Here is a 15,443-nt window from a genome sequence, read left to right on the forward strand (position 1 = left end):
TGCATTGCTACCCTTATCTTATTATTCATACACACATATAAACAATGATTCTTTTTGTCTTCACTATCTTGTCCATCTGATGACATCACGTGCTCAGGCTGTATAGCTGTGTCTGTCTCACTTTGTAGTATTCATTTCCTTCCACTAATGCCTGAAAAACCATTACCAGTGCCTCTCTCACCACTATTGGGAATCCCCACATCCCCATCCCCGCGAGAGCACATTGCCCGTTCACTCTCACCTCTAATCGCAATCGCAGCTAGTCCCGACGCAGATGAGATTTGCCAAAGTAATCATATCCCATCTTTCGCCGACTTTATCAAGCCATTTGGGGAACATGTTCAAGGCAGAGGTTTGAAACTAACGAACGGAGTAAAAAAAAAACATATACTTATTCTATTCAACAGTTACCCCTCGCGATTCCCAAGGTACACCATATGCTATCGACAATTTCTGTGTACGCTTCAAAGCTATCGACAAACTCGACGAACCAAACCATCGCGCACTGATGGACGTGATGGATGACCATGTGAGAGCATGTGGATCAGATCCTGCTGCCAGTGATATTGTTCATATCAAGTCCCGCAGCGATGTTGATGACAACTATCTAGACAGTAAGCTTTCCTTTATATATATATATATATGGTCATACTGTTCTTTGTCTTATGAGTCATATAGCTTCTTTGGATCAACTCATGCCTTGGTACGCCGATTTTAAACACATGATGCTCTCACTTCGTGGAATCACTGAGCATGAAACCTTTGACCATCCTGTCGCTGTCCTTATTGTCATCTCCTCAGCCAACCCAGACCCTATGAGCACCATAATGCAGCTTTACAATCCAAACGTTCCTTCTTTTACTATCGATAAACCCTATGTTGACCCCAATATTCTTCGTTTCTATGTTCTACTCCATGATCCACAACAGACCACCCTCGAGCAGTAAGATAGAAAATACAACGAAGAGGGGTGGTTGCTACAAATTAATGCATTGGGTGTGTATTTCAACTCATAGGTCTCAAATAGTATTTGATAAGATGAAGAAAACATTCGGATTGCATTGCCACCTGTTAAAGCTCAACTCACGCCCACCACCATCTGACTTGTTTGAAGATTCTATCCAACATACAGATGAGAACAATGCTATTCGCGACATATGGTCTCAACTTCCAACTTCTCTCAACATCGAGTCTCGCCTACAAGCACGTACCAGTACCCTAGCTGGTCCTGAGATCCTTTCCCCCAATAATTCTTCTTTTTCAACACCTCTCTCACCTTCACCTTCGGGGCATCGACGCTCTAACTCAGCTTCATCAAACACTAATAGTTTCACACCACCTACTCATGGCACTAATCTCCAGAATGGACCTCTTGATATGAGTAGTCCACTTGAGGATGGTACAAGATTACCTACTCACGATATGCACCTCATCGGTAGCGCAGCCTCGCCTGCCATGCAATATGGTCGCTGTTTAACTGTTGATGATGTTCAGAATACACAGTTTATGATTAAAGAACTTGTTGTTCAAAGCCTTGTACCATTTATGGAACGTAATGTTCAGCATTGGAACGAGCAAGTTGCTTCTGCGCGGCGAGGAATTACTGGTCGTGTATTTGGAGCTGGTCGTCGATTCTTTGGTACATCTTCTCGTACTTCATCGCCTCAGTCCATCCAAAGTATCCCTGCCACAGGGCCCAACACACCTGTTGGCACAAACACCCTGACGATGTATGTAGGTCTTCTACGTCCGTCATATCTTCCTCCCTTCTCTTTGATGTTTATACTCATCCGATCACAGATTTCCTTATGGGGCACCCGAAGCTCAGATGCGAAAACTGGCAGACTATGCCTTTATGCTGCGAGACTTTAAATTCGCACATGCTATTTACGATAATGTCCGTCGTGATTATGCTACGGAAAAGGCTTACAAATACCACGCTGGTACACAGGTAATTTGTGTATATATCTTGGTGCCGACGACGGGGGTTTTTTTTTCTGATAAACTGGATTTCAGGAAATGATCGGTGTTTGCCAGCTCATGATGAATCAACCATTGAGTAATAAGCTTGATGTCGATCGCAATTTCGAACTCGCTGTACAACAGTACCTCGGTCGTTGTCGATCGTCATTCCACGCAACACGTACAACCATTATGTACTATGAGCTGCTTAAGGCACGTCGTATGTGGAAGGAAGTTCCTACAGCACTTGTAAGAATGACAGGTGAAGACTCGGATTTACGCTCGGCTCTGTTTCTGGAGCAAGCAGCCCATTGTTTCTTACGCACACCTAGTCCCATGGCTCGGAAATATGGATTTCACCTTGTTATGGCTGGCCACCGGTATGGAAAGGCATCTCAGGTAAGCAATACTGTGTGGCAAATTATATACAATAGATGCTCATAAATTTCAGCGTCAACATGCTTTCCGATGTTATAAACTTGCCGCCCACATTGTCGAAGGGCAAGAGTGGTCAGTGGCGAAAAGTCACATTCAATTTGCACTTGGTAGACAGGCATTTCATCTTGGGCAGTTAGAAGATGCTGTTAAATATTTCACTAATGTACTAGCTGATGCTAAACAAATGCCTCAGCAGCAGGCGGCTCACATTCGAGAATTTCTGTTTATTTACCGCGTAAGTAGGGAGCATATCGTTAGGTATAAGGATAACTGTAAAATAATGGAACTAAAGAGACAGAAAAAATGAATAGCAATACACTACACAAGCAGGAATTGACCCCCTAAAGGAGGCTCTACCCCATCTCTCTCTTCCTGTGATTGATGACAATTCCACGCATGTTACACTTTCCAACACTCAATCTAACACAGGTGATAACCAAGAAGAATGGTCTACTATGGAAATAGAATTACTCGAAGAAAGCATTGCAAAGGGATATATTGCGGGATCCAAGAAAGCTTTGGCGATACAACAACAGGATGATCAACGCCCTATTTGTGCAGTGGGAGGTAAGGTGATATAGTTCATGAATATAATATGTTTAATAATGCCAATCTATATGTCCTTTTTTTCTTATAAAATAAAAAAATAGAACCTTTCCTGGTACACATCAGCCTCTTCAATCCTTTACAAGTAGCCATCACTATCAGTCAGCTTATTCTTGGTTGCAAGCATCGTGAATCATTGCAACATAATACAGATACTTCCACAGAATCAGATGAGAACGTGCCCATGATCTATGGTGCTCATATCGAAGGCACAAACATGTACGCTTTTGATGATTTTGAACTTGAAAAAGTATCAGAGATATTCCTTGAACCTTTAGAGAAGAGGATGGTATGAACTTTAAATACAACATGCTTAAATCTCGGGCCCACTATATTGTTTATTAACCCCTAACTAACTTCCTCTTTCTACCTCTCTCTAATATTGTAGATAAGTTTGGCTATTATCCCCCGTCGCGAGGGATCTATTGCTGTCAAGGGACTCCATTATACATTTAATGATCTCGTTCACACTTTTAAACCTTTCCACAAAAAAGGAAAGCGTTTGCACAGTACACGAGAGCAATTGATGACACCTGTATATGCAGTAGACCACACCCTCGATATTATTGTTACTTCTCCTATGCCACTCCTAGACCTTGCATTCCACGGGATACCTGAAACTATACTGTCAGGCGAACTCGTCCAGGCTGTATTGGAGATTAACAACAAGGGTAATAAAGGGATGACAGCTCTGAGATTAAAATCGAGCCATCCAAGCTTCATTTGTATTGGTAATCCAGAAGAAATGGATAAGCATGTGTATGGTAAGTGTAATAAGATTATATACCACATAATAATATGTGATATTGATACAAGTCTTATGGTTATGTACCTTTTTCTTAGCTGGGGAATCAGATTCAAAACATCAAAAAGAGGAGGAAATCAAGTTTGACAATCTTTTGTTTGACTCAAGTGTGATTTCTGTACCCCTGCCAGCTGAAGGTGGTGGGAAAAGCAATGAAAGAGGTGTAGTGAGTCCCGGGAAAACAACTTTAGTTCCATTGTGGATCAGAGGAGATCGCATTGGAAAGCACACTTTCAAGTTTTTGTTTTCATACCAGTCAGAGGTTTGTCTGTTTTTCTCTTTATTTCATTTAATGGATTGTATTGTCTTGGTCAAGATACAAGACAGTGATATTTGCAACATACATGATATAATTTAACTAACAATATATAAAACACGTACTAGGAAGGCAATGGTGCTATAGCCCACCGTACATTACGTTATACAGTTAACCTTCAAGTCCTTCCTTCTCTCAAGATCAACGCTTTTACGCGTCCAAGCACAACTGCTGTAAATGAATATATTCTTGGTATTGAGGTACGCATTTTAAAGCTAAAAAAAGCTACTAGAAGTACTAAAAGATTTTTACTAGATTGAAAATCTTCAAGTGGCAGCCAATTTCCAGTTAAACCAAATTTCTGCAACTAGCCCAGTGTGGACTATTACACCGCTGAGTATCAACATTGATTCTCCGTAAGTTGATGATTAGTACAATTCTATTGAAATAAAACTTACACTGATATACTGGTCTCTTTTCTAGACAAGACATTCAGGCCAAAACATCTATCCCACCCAGACAGACCACATTTGCCTATTACAAAATCCAAAAGAAAGCAAAACAAACAGAACAATCCCTGTGTCCCGAGGCATGGACCTCTACTGCACTTGAAGCCTTGCTTAATAACATAGAGTATCATGAACCACCCCCACCCGTTGACCTGCACGTCAGCAAACTTTCTTTTGTAAGTAAATTTGTTTAACCAAATGAATTCATATATTTACTTATTTTTGTGATAATTAGAGAGATACCGTGATTCCTTTTAATACAGTTCCCTTAAAGATGTTTGCCCTAAACTCTCGTGTGCATTGGCGTAACTCAAATCTCCAAAGTCAGTTCCCGAACATCTCACCAGAAAAATACGATACGATGTTTACACTGTACAATTCGAGCGATGTTGATCTTACAATATATTGGAATATCCCAAACATGAAACGACATGGTCATCATTATATTATCGGCGTTAATCTTGGCATTGTACAAAACCCATTCCAGGGACAAGTCACATCCTCTAAAGGTAACTCGGGCCGAACCATGTTTGAACAGACTGCCAAGGAGCGAGCGACCCTCTTGTCTAGTCTGACTAAGAATAAGGTGCTCAAGGACGAGAGTCCGGTCAAACTCATGGTTAAGACCAATGATACTATAAATCACGACTTTGAAGATGAAGGGTAAGTTAATAAAATCCAGGTTAGAAAAATGTTTACGTTTTCTTTTGTTTAAAAAGTTAAAACATTGCAACCTTAGGCTTCTTGGAGTTCCTGTAGATATCGTGCTTAAAAATTGTTCGTGGAACAAGACTGCAACATATACGCTTGAACTCATGTCTTGGACAGAGAACAAAGTGGCTCAATCTCAGAAAAGGTACATAACCGTCAAGGAAATTAGCTTTGAGTACCGCATAAAGAAAGCTTATTAATGTGTATATGTGTAAATGTGATTTTGCTTTTATCACCTTTAGTGCCAAACCAACTCTGAACATTCATCCATTCCATTGGACAGGTGCTACGGTTTTTACGGGTACTTTGCACCCGGATGAGACTAACACATTAGAGGCACAAGCTATTTTCCAGCTTCCTGGCGTCTATGATGTCAACCGTTGGAAGTTAACTATTGAAACTTCACAATACAGGGACGAACACCCTGACAGCACTGGCTATTTTGTCCAATGGCCAAGTTTGCCTCAAATTGTTACCATTATAAACTAGATATGTATTTATTTTGGCACAACTCTAAATCTCACCTCTCTTTTTGCTTGGAAGAAATAAATAAACCACCAATAAAAGAACATTTCGATTAAGTTAACATTGTAGATAAAACTATATGCTTAATGGGTTCTGAGCTTAGTGGCGAAAAATACGCGTGCTTATTTAGCTTTTATTTTGATTTTGGTTTCTGCTCCTATTTTACAATACGCTTTCATAGGGTGGAGCTACCCATGCATTTTTTGTGCCATCACTGACAAGAGCAGCACGTAGTACATCCCATATGGTCTTTGCATAGACAATTTCCATTTCCTTTTGAAGTTTTTCAGGAATGTCGTTTGTAACATCTTTCTTATTGCGATATGGCAAGATAATTTTGGTTATACCTGCTCGATGAGCTGAAATCACTTTTTCTTTGATTCCACCCACTGGCAAGACTTGTCCGCGGAGTGATATCTCGCCAGTCATTGCTGTGGTAGTTGGTATGGCGTGTCGCGAAAATAGAGAGACCAGAGCACTTACAAGCGTAATCCCTATATATATTATTATTATTTAAGACCCACATCCATCAATATACACACTATATAAATAGCAGTTTAGTCGTACCCGCACTTGGTCCATCCTTGGGCACTGAACCGTTTGGAACATGGATGTGAACGTCACATCGATCCATAATATTGATATTTTTTCCAGACCCAAGTTTGAGAATCTCAGCATGAGATTTTACCCAACTCAAGGCAATGTTAGCAGATTCTTTAATAACTTCACCCAGTGATCCTGCCAGTCGACAATATCAACGGATAGCCCAAAATAATATAAAGCTTTTTTTTTTAATTAAATGAGCATAAACCAATCCAATCGTTTTCGTTTTACCTGTCAGTTGAAGTTTTCCGGTGCCAGGCATTTTTGTGGCTTCAATAAAAAGAATACCACCCTGTCCACTTCCAGAGTAAGCTAAGCCAGTAGCAATTCCAGGCTGTGAATCTCTCTCGGCTACCTCTTTTTCAAAAGTTGGGGACTAAAACAAATTAACGAGACTTTTTTAATTAAGTATCAAGTCATCCAAAGTTATTGAATTCGAGAAAATACTCACGCCTAGAAGCGAATCAAGGTCATCTAATCGAATACATGAACGATAATTTTGACCTCGACCAGACTCTGTAAGGTGGACTAACTCAACGCATTTTGCACGAACAAGCGTGGCTATTGTGCGTTCAAGTTGGCGCACGCCACTTTCGCGAGTGTAACTTTCGGCCAGTTTAAAAAGGACGGCATCATTTATAGATATCTGACTTTGATCCATACCATGCTCCATGATCTGCTTTGGGAGAAGATGTGCTTTGGCAATATGAAGTTTTTCGTCAAATGTGTATCCATGAAGTTGAATAACCTCCATACGATCTACTAAAGGTTCGGGAATAGTGTCGAGTGAATTTGCTGTAGCAATCACGAGAACATCAGACAGATCAAATGGCATGTTAAGGTAATGATCTGAAAATGCATTATTCTGCTCAGGATCCAGGATCTCCAATAATGCTGCAGCTACATGGGATCAGATGCAGTTTTTAGTTTGTTTAGGTATTCAAACAATGTTTTCTTTAAAAAAAAGTCTATTTGCTTAGTTCCTTTAAAGAAGTACCAACCTGGGTTTCCATGGTTGGAAGTCTGACCGAGTTTATCAATCTCGTCTAAGAAAAGAAAGAAAATTGAATAAGGGCATTCCAAAATTTAGAATAATGATAACATACCTAGAAGAAAAAGAGGATTATTCACGCCACATTTGCGAAGGCCTTGAATTATAAGTCCTGGCATTGCGCCTACATATGTACGACGATGTCCTCTAATAAAAGGATATTATCTATTTAGTTTTTTTAAAATAACAATACTAAAGTCTTCCTAAGAATTGGTATCCTTACCGCATGTCTGCTTCATCATGAACTCCACCAAGGGATATACGATGAAACTCTCGAGAAAGTGAGATAGCAATTGATTTTCCAAGAGATGTTTTGCCTACACCAGGCTAAAGAAATGCATTATTAAACATAACAAGCAAAACTATTATTATAATTACGTACTGGTCCGACAAAACACAAAATTGGAGCCTTTAGATCTCCCTTGAGTTTCGCTACACACAAGTACTCGATAATTCTCTTCTTTACATGTTCCAGTCTATAAGAGATACGTTATTTTTCTTTTCATTATAACTCTAAACGAACAAATAATTCAATAAAGGTACAAAATACATTTAGAATTTACCCAAAGTGATCTTGGCTCAATTGATGTGTAGCGCGTTTAATGTCCAGGACAGAATTTGATTTGTTACTCCATGGTAAATCTGTGACCCATTCTAGATAGTTACGGCTAACTGCCCACTCTGTCGATGTAGGATGCAATTGGTTGATACGTTTAAGCTCGCGGCGAGCCACCTTTAGGGCTTCTTCTGGAAGTTGGGCTTCGATCAATCGACGGTTCAACCGCTCCATATCATCTTCTTCTTTTTCTTCTTCTGGCTGTGAGTTGTGTAGTTCGCTTCTTACTTCATCAAGCTACCATAAGCATTTATTCTGGTCACTTTAATAGTACATTAACAATATTATGTATATAGGCCTATTACCTGCTGACGAAGGTAAAATTCTCGTTGTTTCTGGGTGAGTTTTGTCTCAATACCTGAATGTATTTTTTTCGATATCTGAAGGACCTGAGAGAGCCACAGTCTAATTAGTCATGTGAACAGGAAAAAAAGGAGCCTTTACAGTTCTACTAACATTTAATTGGCGAGTGATCCAGGCAGATGCCATTTCAAGACGTTCTTTGGGATTAGCTTCAGAGAGCATCATAAGTCGTTCTTCAAATGAGGTCTCAATCATAGAAACAACCATGTCAGCTAGAGCTGGCATAGGTACGGTATTAATTAAATTTAAGAGCTGTTTGGTCAGACTCTCGGGTATGCACAAGGTCTGCATACGTGTAGCAAAGCTACGACAGAGTGCCTTGAAAATAATCATTTCTTCACTGTATTTACTGTTGGCTTCTTCCAAGTACTCTACATTTGCAATCCAAATGGCTTCACTGTCCTGACTATAACCTCGAACTCTGAATCGCTTTCCACCTTCGATAAATATACCAAACATGTCCGAGTCGAGCCTCTGTATTCTCATGATGGTTCCAGTACAACCAAATTCATAGAGCCTTTTACGTTTCCCATGTGGTACAAGTGACTCTTCGTCCTCGGGTTGGTTCTCATCAGCATTCATCTCCAACTCACTCGATGGAGGTACAAAAGAAATTGGAGCAAAAGACGCTTGACACGTTTCGTCTGTTTCAGCTGAGGAGGTTTTTCTATCCTCGCGTACCTTGGGATCATTCTGGAGACTCTTTAACGGAATACATGCTATATGAAACTTAACACCCTGTCGTGTGGCAGCGGAATGTCGTTTGATTATTTTTGATGCATCCTTTCCACGGAGAACGACACGAGCAACCACATGAGGCAGAAGAACCTTGCGTTCAAGAGGAATAGCGACGAGTCCTGCAGGTGTATTTGCCATGAGGACAGTGTGGAGTAAAAGTGGGGAGTTGAAATAGAAGTGAAAGAAAGAAGTAAACGTTATTATTATTATTATTTCTTTATTATTGTAAGAGACGTTTATTTTTTATTTATTTTTTGCTTAAAAGTTATGGTGCATGTGAACTTGTCTCACGCATTTTTTTTCTTTTACCTTTGCTTTTCTCACCTTTTTGTCCCTGTCATCTCACCCCACACTCTTATAGTCGTACATCAAACAACAGACTAGGGAAACCCCCCGTTTTTCCCATCACCATGGAAACAAGGTTTGTGTTCGTACTTATGCATTACACCAGACACACCTTGAGTAGAGTCAGGCCATATTGAATAAAATGACCTTATTGACTGTGCTTAGATGCATAATAGTTATATAGTTAAGTATATATATATATATATATATATATATATATATGTGAGAGAGAGAGAGAGAGAGAGAGAGAGAGAGCTTTGATGGGCATCTATATATTTGTTTTGATTTTGATTTTGATTTAATTTGTCTGATGGGAAAGTATAGAATATGTAACTGGAGAAAATGATCTCTTTCCCCGCATTTAAATCTTAAAAAGGGGGCCTGCGAATCTTGGTGTCCTTTCTAGGATTATCTTAATTGTTTATCACAAATATAGTCTTGATAAAACTGGTTGAGCGGCTTAGTACGGCATGGTTGAAACAAATCAACAAAATACAAAATATCCAGAAAATCCAGAAAATACACTTGTTGTCCTTATTCATTTTAACGACTTGTATACATCTATCCTATGATATATTGTCAGCCTTTAAGAGCAGTATACTTAATCAAGTTGATACAAATGTAAGCTAGTTTGATTTATCTATTTATTATAAAAATGAAATAATATTTTATAATACGATATATACATCATTATTCATACACACACACATCATATAACCTGAATATCAAAGCCTTGCCCTTTAAATAGGCCAAAGACAGAAAACATGCTCTTAAGAATTATACTAATTTCAAGACTGGATTTTTTAAAGACTCTAGTCAAAATATACCATGGAAACAATTATTGATTTTCTTTCTGAGAGTACATCTTTAGGAACCATGTTTTTTTTATTTATACACTAATGCATGCATTTTTGCTTTTTGCTTTTTGCTTTTCTGCTTGTATTATTATTTTTCGCTATTGTTTCTTAATCGCTCTTTGCCAAAACAAGTACAGTACGATTGGGAATATAGACCTAAAGCACAATGGGGTGAATAACGATGAAATGAAAAACCTTTCTTATATCTATATTTATATATTACCTGAAGCCAATGGTCTCTGTTATCCCAGTTACCCTCTGTCGTAAAGAATTCCCCGTTGGGATCTACTCTTCCATGACCAAGGAATTTCTTATCATCCGAGTTCAATACAATCTTATATTTGCCAGCCTGGCCAGTACCAACTCTGTAATCACTGTAGGAGTTTGTAGGGTGGAAGTTAAAAATGAATAGAACATTTGCACGCTCAAACACAAGCACCTTGTCCCCTTCGTTCTTGCGAGAGACATAGGCCTATAATAATAATTATAGAACATGTTAATTCAAGTTTTTTTTTAAAAAAAAAAGTAAAAAAAAAAATCACTGACCTGTGGACTGTGTAGCCAGCCATACTTTTCTTCAGTTTCTTGCATAGCCTTGTCCCATTCATTGAGATACTTGTATCGAAGAAGTTTGTCGTCAAGTACATTCCACTGACGACGGGCATAATGGAAGCTAGATCCATTTCCATCACGAGGGAAGTCGAGCCATTCTGGATGACCAAATTCATTGCCCTCAAAATTGAGGTAGCCTTCTCCGCCCAGGCCGTGCGTAACCAATCTGAATACATATATGTGTGTATGTGTGTATAAATTGATGAGAGAGCGAAAGGGTTGGTTTATGTGACTCGAAAATGCTTACCGGATAAGCTTGTGCAACGACATTCCGCGATCGATAACCGGTGTTAATTCAGTCAAGTCGCTCATGTTTGTGTACATTTCCTTATCCATCATCCAGAACGCCAATGTTTTGTCACCCACCAAGGCTTGGTCGTGGGATTCACAATAAGCAATAGTTTTTTCCTATAGGAATTGAGGTTCAGTCATATACTTCTTTTCTTCTTCTTTATATATATATATATATATATATATATATATATATATATATAGATAGGAAAACAGGTTACTCACCAAGTGACGACGGTTTGTGAGGATATGTGCAATATGGCCCATGCACCATGCGTCATCTGAACTTTCCTTTAAGAGCTTAATCCAGGTATCGGGAATGGCCATCGCAAGGCGGTAGTCGAATCCAAGTCCACCTTCGCGTACAGGGCGACACGAGCCAGGCATTCCAGACACATCTACCAGATCGGATAAGAAACAGTGCAACATTAACGAGCGTAGGACTTACCTTCTGCGATAGTAATCACGGTAGGATATTTTTCATGCAAAAAGTCGTTGGCAAGTTGGGAATACATCACACCCTCCTCGTCAACAAGATCTCCAAAGTACTCATGGTAGTTTCCAGAGAACCCGTAGCCGATTCCATGGTGCTTGTAGAGCATACTAGTCACACCATCAAAGCGGAAGCCATCAAACTGATACACATCCATCCAGTAACGTAAATTAGACATAAGGAAACGCAAGACCTCATAGTTTCCATAGTTGAACAAGCGAGAGTCCCACAACTCATGGCGACCTTTTTGTCCTTCGTGGAAGTAACAGTGGTCGCTGCCGTCAAACATATTCAGGCCATCCAACACATTCTTGCAGGCATGAGAATGTACAACATCAAGCAAGACAGTCAAGCCATAGCTGTGAGCAGTGTCAACAAGCTCTTTAAGGTCTTCCGGGGTTCCATAGCGGGAAGAAGGGGCAAAGAAAGAAGTGACTTGGTAACCAAAAGAGGCATAATAAGCGTGCTCCATGATAGCCATCAGTTGAATCGCATTGTATCCGAGGTACGCAATACGTGGAATAATGTTGGCAGTGAACTCCTTGTAAGTGCCAACTCTAGGTTCAGAAGAAGAAATTCCAACTAATTGTTTTTTTTTGTTTTAGAATTTTTTTTAGGGTTGAGGGAATTTGTTAATTTCAATTTACCGTGAGCCTCGTAGATCCTTAGGCTTTCGGGCTTCTTTGGTCTTTGGTGTTTGAACGTGTAAGTCTTCTCTGGGTTCCAAAAGACAGCGTCGTACGTTGCGCTAACATTGAGATCCTGTGTGACGTATCGGATCCATGCAGGGAGACGGTAAATACGCTCGTTTGTTCCCGGCAGTGTCATGGAGATCTAACCCAAACAGATTTTCATAAGCTTTCAGCCGAATAACTCAATAACAATAACAGCAATAAATATTTACCTTGACTTTGGACCCATGAGGAACGACTGGCTTGCCTGCCTTGGGAGGCAAGACAATCTCAAACACACCATACTGATTCTTCTTCATTGGGTGTGTGTTCACATCCCAATTGTCTATAGTGGTGTGTTAATTGGCTTATAACTTGAAACAAATTAAAGGGGACTTACTAAAGTCTCCCACAAGACTGGCAGTAACCGCATTAGGCGCCCATTCTCTGTAAGTGATTGTACCGTCCTTGGAAACATTGAAACCGTAGTACTCGTAACCCTTCGTGAAATTCTCGTATCCACCAACAGATGTGTTGATTCTCTCGCGCCACTGGTTAAAGAAGTTGTATCTATGATATTTTTATTTTTGAAAAGAGCAGTTTCAGATATCATTTCAGATGTGCGTATATATATATATATATATGTGTGTGTGTGTGTGTGTGGGTGTGTATGGGTTTGTGCAAATACACAAACTTATATGCACGCATATATTCACATGTATATACATGTACATTATAGGCTTACCTTTCCCTCAGAGCATCCTTGAAAGGATCCAGCCAGGGGTCAAGGACTGTCAAGCCAGTTCCATCCTTTGGCATAGTCAAGACGCGTCCAGGCTCAACCTCAGACTGAAATGTTTCAACTTTTTGGCTTGTGGTCATTGTTTAAAAATTATAAAAATAAAAGAAACAGAGAAAGAGGAGAAAGAACTGAATGAACGGGATGATTGCTTCCCAGGTGGTATAAGTGTTCCGGTTTCCTTTTTAGGATGCGGCATAAGTAATACCACGTCATTAAGATAACAGCAGTAATATTCCTTGCCTAGTCTTACCTTGTCTTGCTTTGACTTGACTTGTTTTCTTTGTTTGTCATGTCATCTCTCGAGGATCTATTTGGAAAGCTGGCCATGACCACTGTGACCACAGTGTCACGAATTGCTCTCAGTCATGCCACGAATGCAGCCATTGTAAGCAACTTTTTTTTTTTGAAAAGAATATTGTCATGAACTCATTCCGTCATTAGCGTAACGTCACCACCTATATCACTCAACAACCCAAAAGCAAAGAAAAGTCTAGCGAATTAGAGCCTTTACAACGACAGCTTGATCTAAAGATAAAGAACCTAAAGGTATTTTTTTATTGTACCACGCCAGGATTATCCTCCTCCCCCAAAGGACTACAATAATTAAATACATATTTTTTGTTGGGGAAATAAGCCGACATTGGATATCATTGCCCGCAGTGTAGCAGATGGCAACACAGATCTTGAGCCAGCACTGGAGATGTGTAACTACTTGGAGCGAGATATTAATCAGTTTTCAGTCGAAACCGCTCAAAATAACCTGAAAGCTGACTACATTACATTGCGCCTCAAGCAGGTTCTGGCCAATGTTGACGACGTGGTCCCTTTTCTTCATCTTGCTCTCAGAAGCTTCGAGGCTACTACTGGGAAGGATCAAGTTTCGAGCTCAAAACTCATCCAGGCTTCTTACTGTGTTGAGGCAGCCAAGCCAAAGGCTTCCCAACCCAGACCTGTCTTTTGTCTCAAGCTTTATTCTCTCTTTGCTGCAAATGCTCGATCTGCCGAAAAGACGGCATTCACATGGAAAGAAGAGTTTCACAAATGTAGTCTGGAGCTTCAATCGCACGGATCTGGTATTGATTACCAGCTAGTAATCAAAGAGGATCTAGACGATGGACTTTATCACGAGGAACTTGGGGAGAGCCAGAAGAAGGAAAAGACATTGAAAGGAAAGACATTGGTTTTAGATGTGAGCAAAGTAAAGCGGATGTATTACACACAAAGCGGAGAGCTTTTGAACATCGAGGATGCCAAGACTCCTGTACTTGTCCTTAAGGTCAAGAAGACAGCTGAAGATGAGCATGGACAAATAAAAGCAATTGAAACTAAACCGGAAATTGGACAAGAAGAACTCCAGGATGCGGATTGGTATGCCTTTGAGCTGTGGACTGATGGAGACAATAATGAAGATGATGATGAAGATGATGAAGATCGCAAAGAAGATAAGAAGACCAATGAACAGCGCGAATCCCGGTTCCCATCATCTCTTTTACTGCTCGAATCGGCTATCCGTCTTGCTTTACTTGGAACTACGGAGCAGATAGACCATCTTGCTGCTTCAGATGAACTTATTAATCTTTATATGGTATAAAGTACACCTGGTTCCTAAATGAAACTGGTTTATGTTTACTTGGTAAAATGTGGAATATTCTACTGCCTAAACAATAAACACTTGTATATATAATCTTGGCTTTTATAAGCTGTTATCATTTATGAGATCTTGAGTATAAATTATATATCAACTTAATTTGCTTGTGTCATTTGTAAATGAAGTTTGTATATCCTTCTTTATCAAATATCGAGAATTACCAATTCTGCATTGTAGATACTCGCTAAAGTTAAGCCTTATTCATTATAAAGTTCTTGCTTTGTAGCTCTTTGATAATAAAATGATACAATAAACGCAATTGCATTGTGTCTGTAAGAATATTAAGTAACCTTATAACACATACACACACACATAGGTCTGTGTGTCGAGCTCAATTGAAGATCTGAATTGTACAAAAATACTTTCTTTTTCTTATCTGTTTTAAATTCCGTAGAGATTTTTTTTGTAGCAGATAAAATCTAAAGGCTGGTTCTTTTTGGTGGTCACACAAAACCAGATAAAATCCCACTTTTCTGGATTTCCTCCCCCTTTTTTTACTTCTCCTACCATAGAAAGTCCTGAAGGGGTTGTACCTATTGAT

General features: G+C 39.6%; 4 protein-coding genes across 4 annotated transcripts; 2 read left to right on the forward strand and 2 right to left on the reverse strand.

The window, feature by feature from the left end:
• Nucleotides 1-147: 147 nt before the first annotated feature.
• PHYBLDRAFT_179041 (hypothetical protein) lies at nt 148-5,871 on the forward strand (the record flags this gene model as incomplete). The annotated part of the gene is made up of 17 exons (XM_018438090.1): nt 148-352; nt 408-614; nt 679-943; nt 1,017-1,730; nt 1,801-1,951; nt 2,017-2,361; nt 2,414-2,635; nt 2,712-2,967; nt 3,051-3,295; nt 3,395-3,770; nt 3,850-4,073; nt 4,196-4,327; nt 4,383-4,483; nt 4,551-4,752; nt 4,812-5,239; nt 5,316-5,432; nt 5,530-5,871. The coding sequence occupies 17 exons, from the start codon at nt 148-150 to the stop codon at nt 5,774-5,776; spliced, it is 4,437 nt and encodes a 1,478-aa protein (XP_018297287.1). The 3' UTR covers nt 5,777-5,871.
• Nucleotides 5,872-5,974: 103 nt separating this feature from the next.
• PHYBLDRAFT_154100 (hypothetical protein) lies at nt 5,975-8,256 on the reverse strand (the record flags this gene model as incomplete). Its single annotated transcript, XM_018433297.1, has 9 exons — nt 5,975-6,306; nt 6,380-6,550; nt 6,647-6,791; nt 6,867-7,315; nt 7,417-7,461; nt 7,522-7,613; nt 7,690-7,793; nt 7,849-7,942; nt 8,030-8,256. 9 exons carry the CDS (start codon nt 8,254-8,256, stop codon nt 5,975-5,977), a joined length of 1,659 nt encoding a protein of 552 aa, XP_018297288.1.
• Nucleotides 8,257-10,493: 2,237 nt separating this feature from the next.
• On the reverse strand, nt 10,494-13,271 carry PHYBLDRAFT_105951 (glycoside hydrolase family 13 protein; the record flags this gene model as incomplete). The annotated part of the gene is made up of 10 exons (XM_018427928.1): nt 10,494-10,541; nt 10,609-10,857; nt 10,932-11,163; nt 11,245-11,405; nt 11,514-11,686; nt 11,737-12,363; nt 12,429-12,615; nt 12,686-12,798; nt 12,853-13,022; nt 13,198-13,271. 10 exons carry the CDS (start codon nt 13,269-13,271, stop codon nt 10,494-10,496), a joined length of 2,034 nt encoding a protein of 677 aa, XP_018297289.1.
• Nucleotides 13,272-13,519: 248 nt separating this feature from the next.
• PHYBLDRAFT_184715 (hypothetical protein) lies at nt 13,520-14,936 on the forward strand. The gene is made up of 3 exons (XM_018438978.1): nt 13,520-13,639; nt 13,696-13,800; nt 13,889-14,936. Exons 1-3 carry the CDS (start codon nt 13,544-13,546, stop codon nt 14,843-14,845), a joined length of 1,158 nt encoding a protein of 385 aa, XP_018297290.1. The 5' UTR covers nt 13,520-13,543; the 3' UTR covers nt 14,846-14,936.
• The last annotated feature ends 507 nt before the right edge of the window (nt 14,937-15,443 follow it).

This window comes from Phycomyces blakesleeanus (assembly GCF_001638985.1).
Source record: "Phycomyces blakesleeanus NRRL 1555(-) unplaced genomic scaffold PHYBLscaffold_2, whole genome shotgun sequence".
Lineage (NCBI taxonomy): Eukaryota > Fungi > Mucoromycota > Mucoromycetes > Mucorales > Phycomycetaceae > Phycomyces > Phycomyces blakesleeanus.

Bases quoted from the DNA above. Each gene is read 5' to 3' on its own strand.
- PHYBLDRAFT_184715 (XM_018438978.1), top strand. From the start codon at position 13,544: ATGTCATCTCTCGAGGATCTATTTGGAAAGCTGGCCATGACCACTGTG. The intron at 13,640-13,695 runs GTAAGCAACTTT...TTCCGTCATTAG, and splicing joins ATGCCACGAATGCAGCCATT to CGTAACGTCACCACCTATAT. The intron at 13,801-13,888 runs GTATTTTTTTAT...TGGGGAAATAAG, and splicing joins TAAAGATAAAGAACCTAAAG to CCGACATTGGATATCATTGC.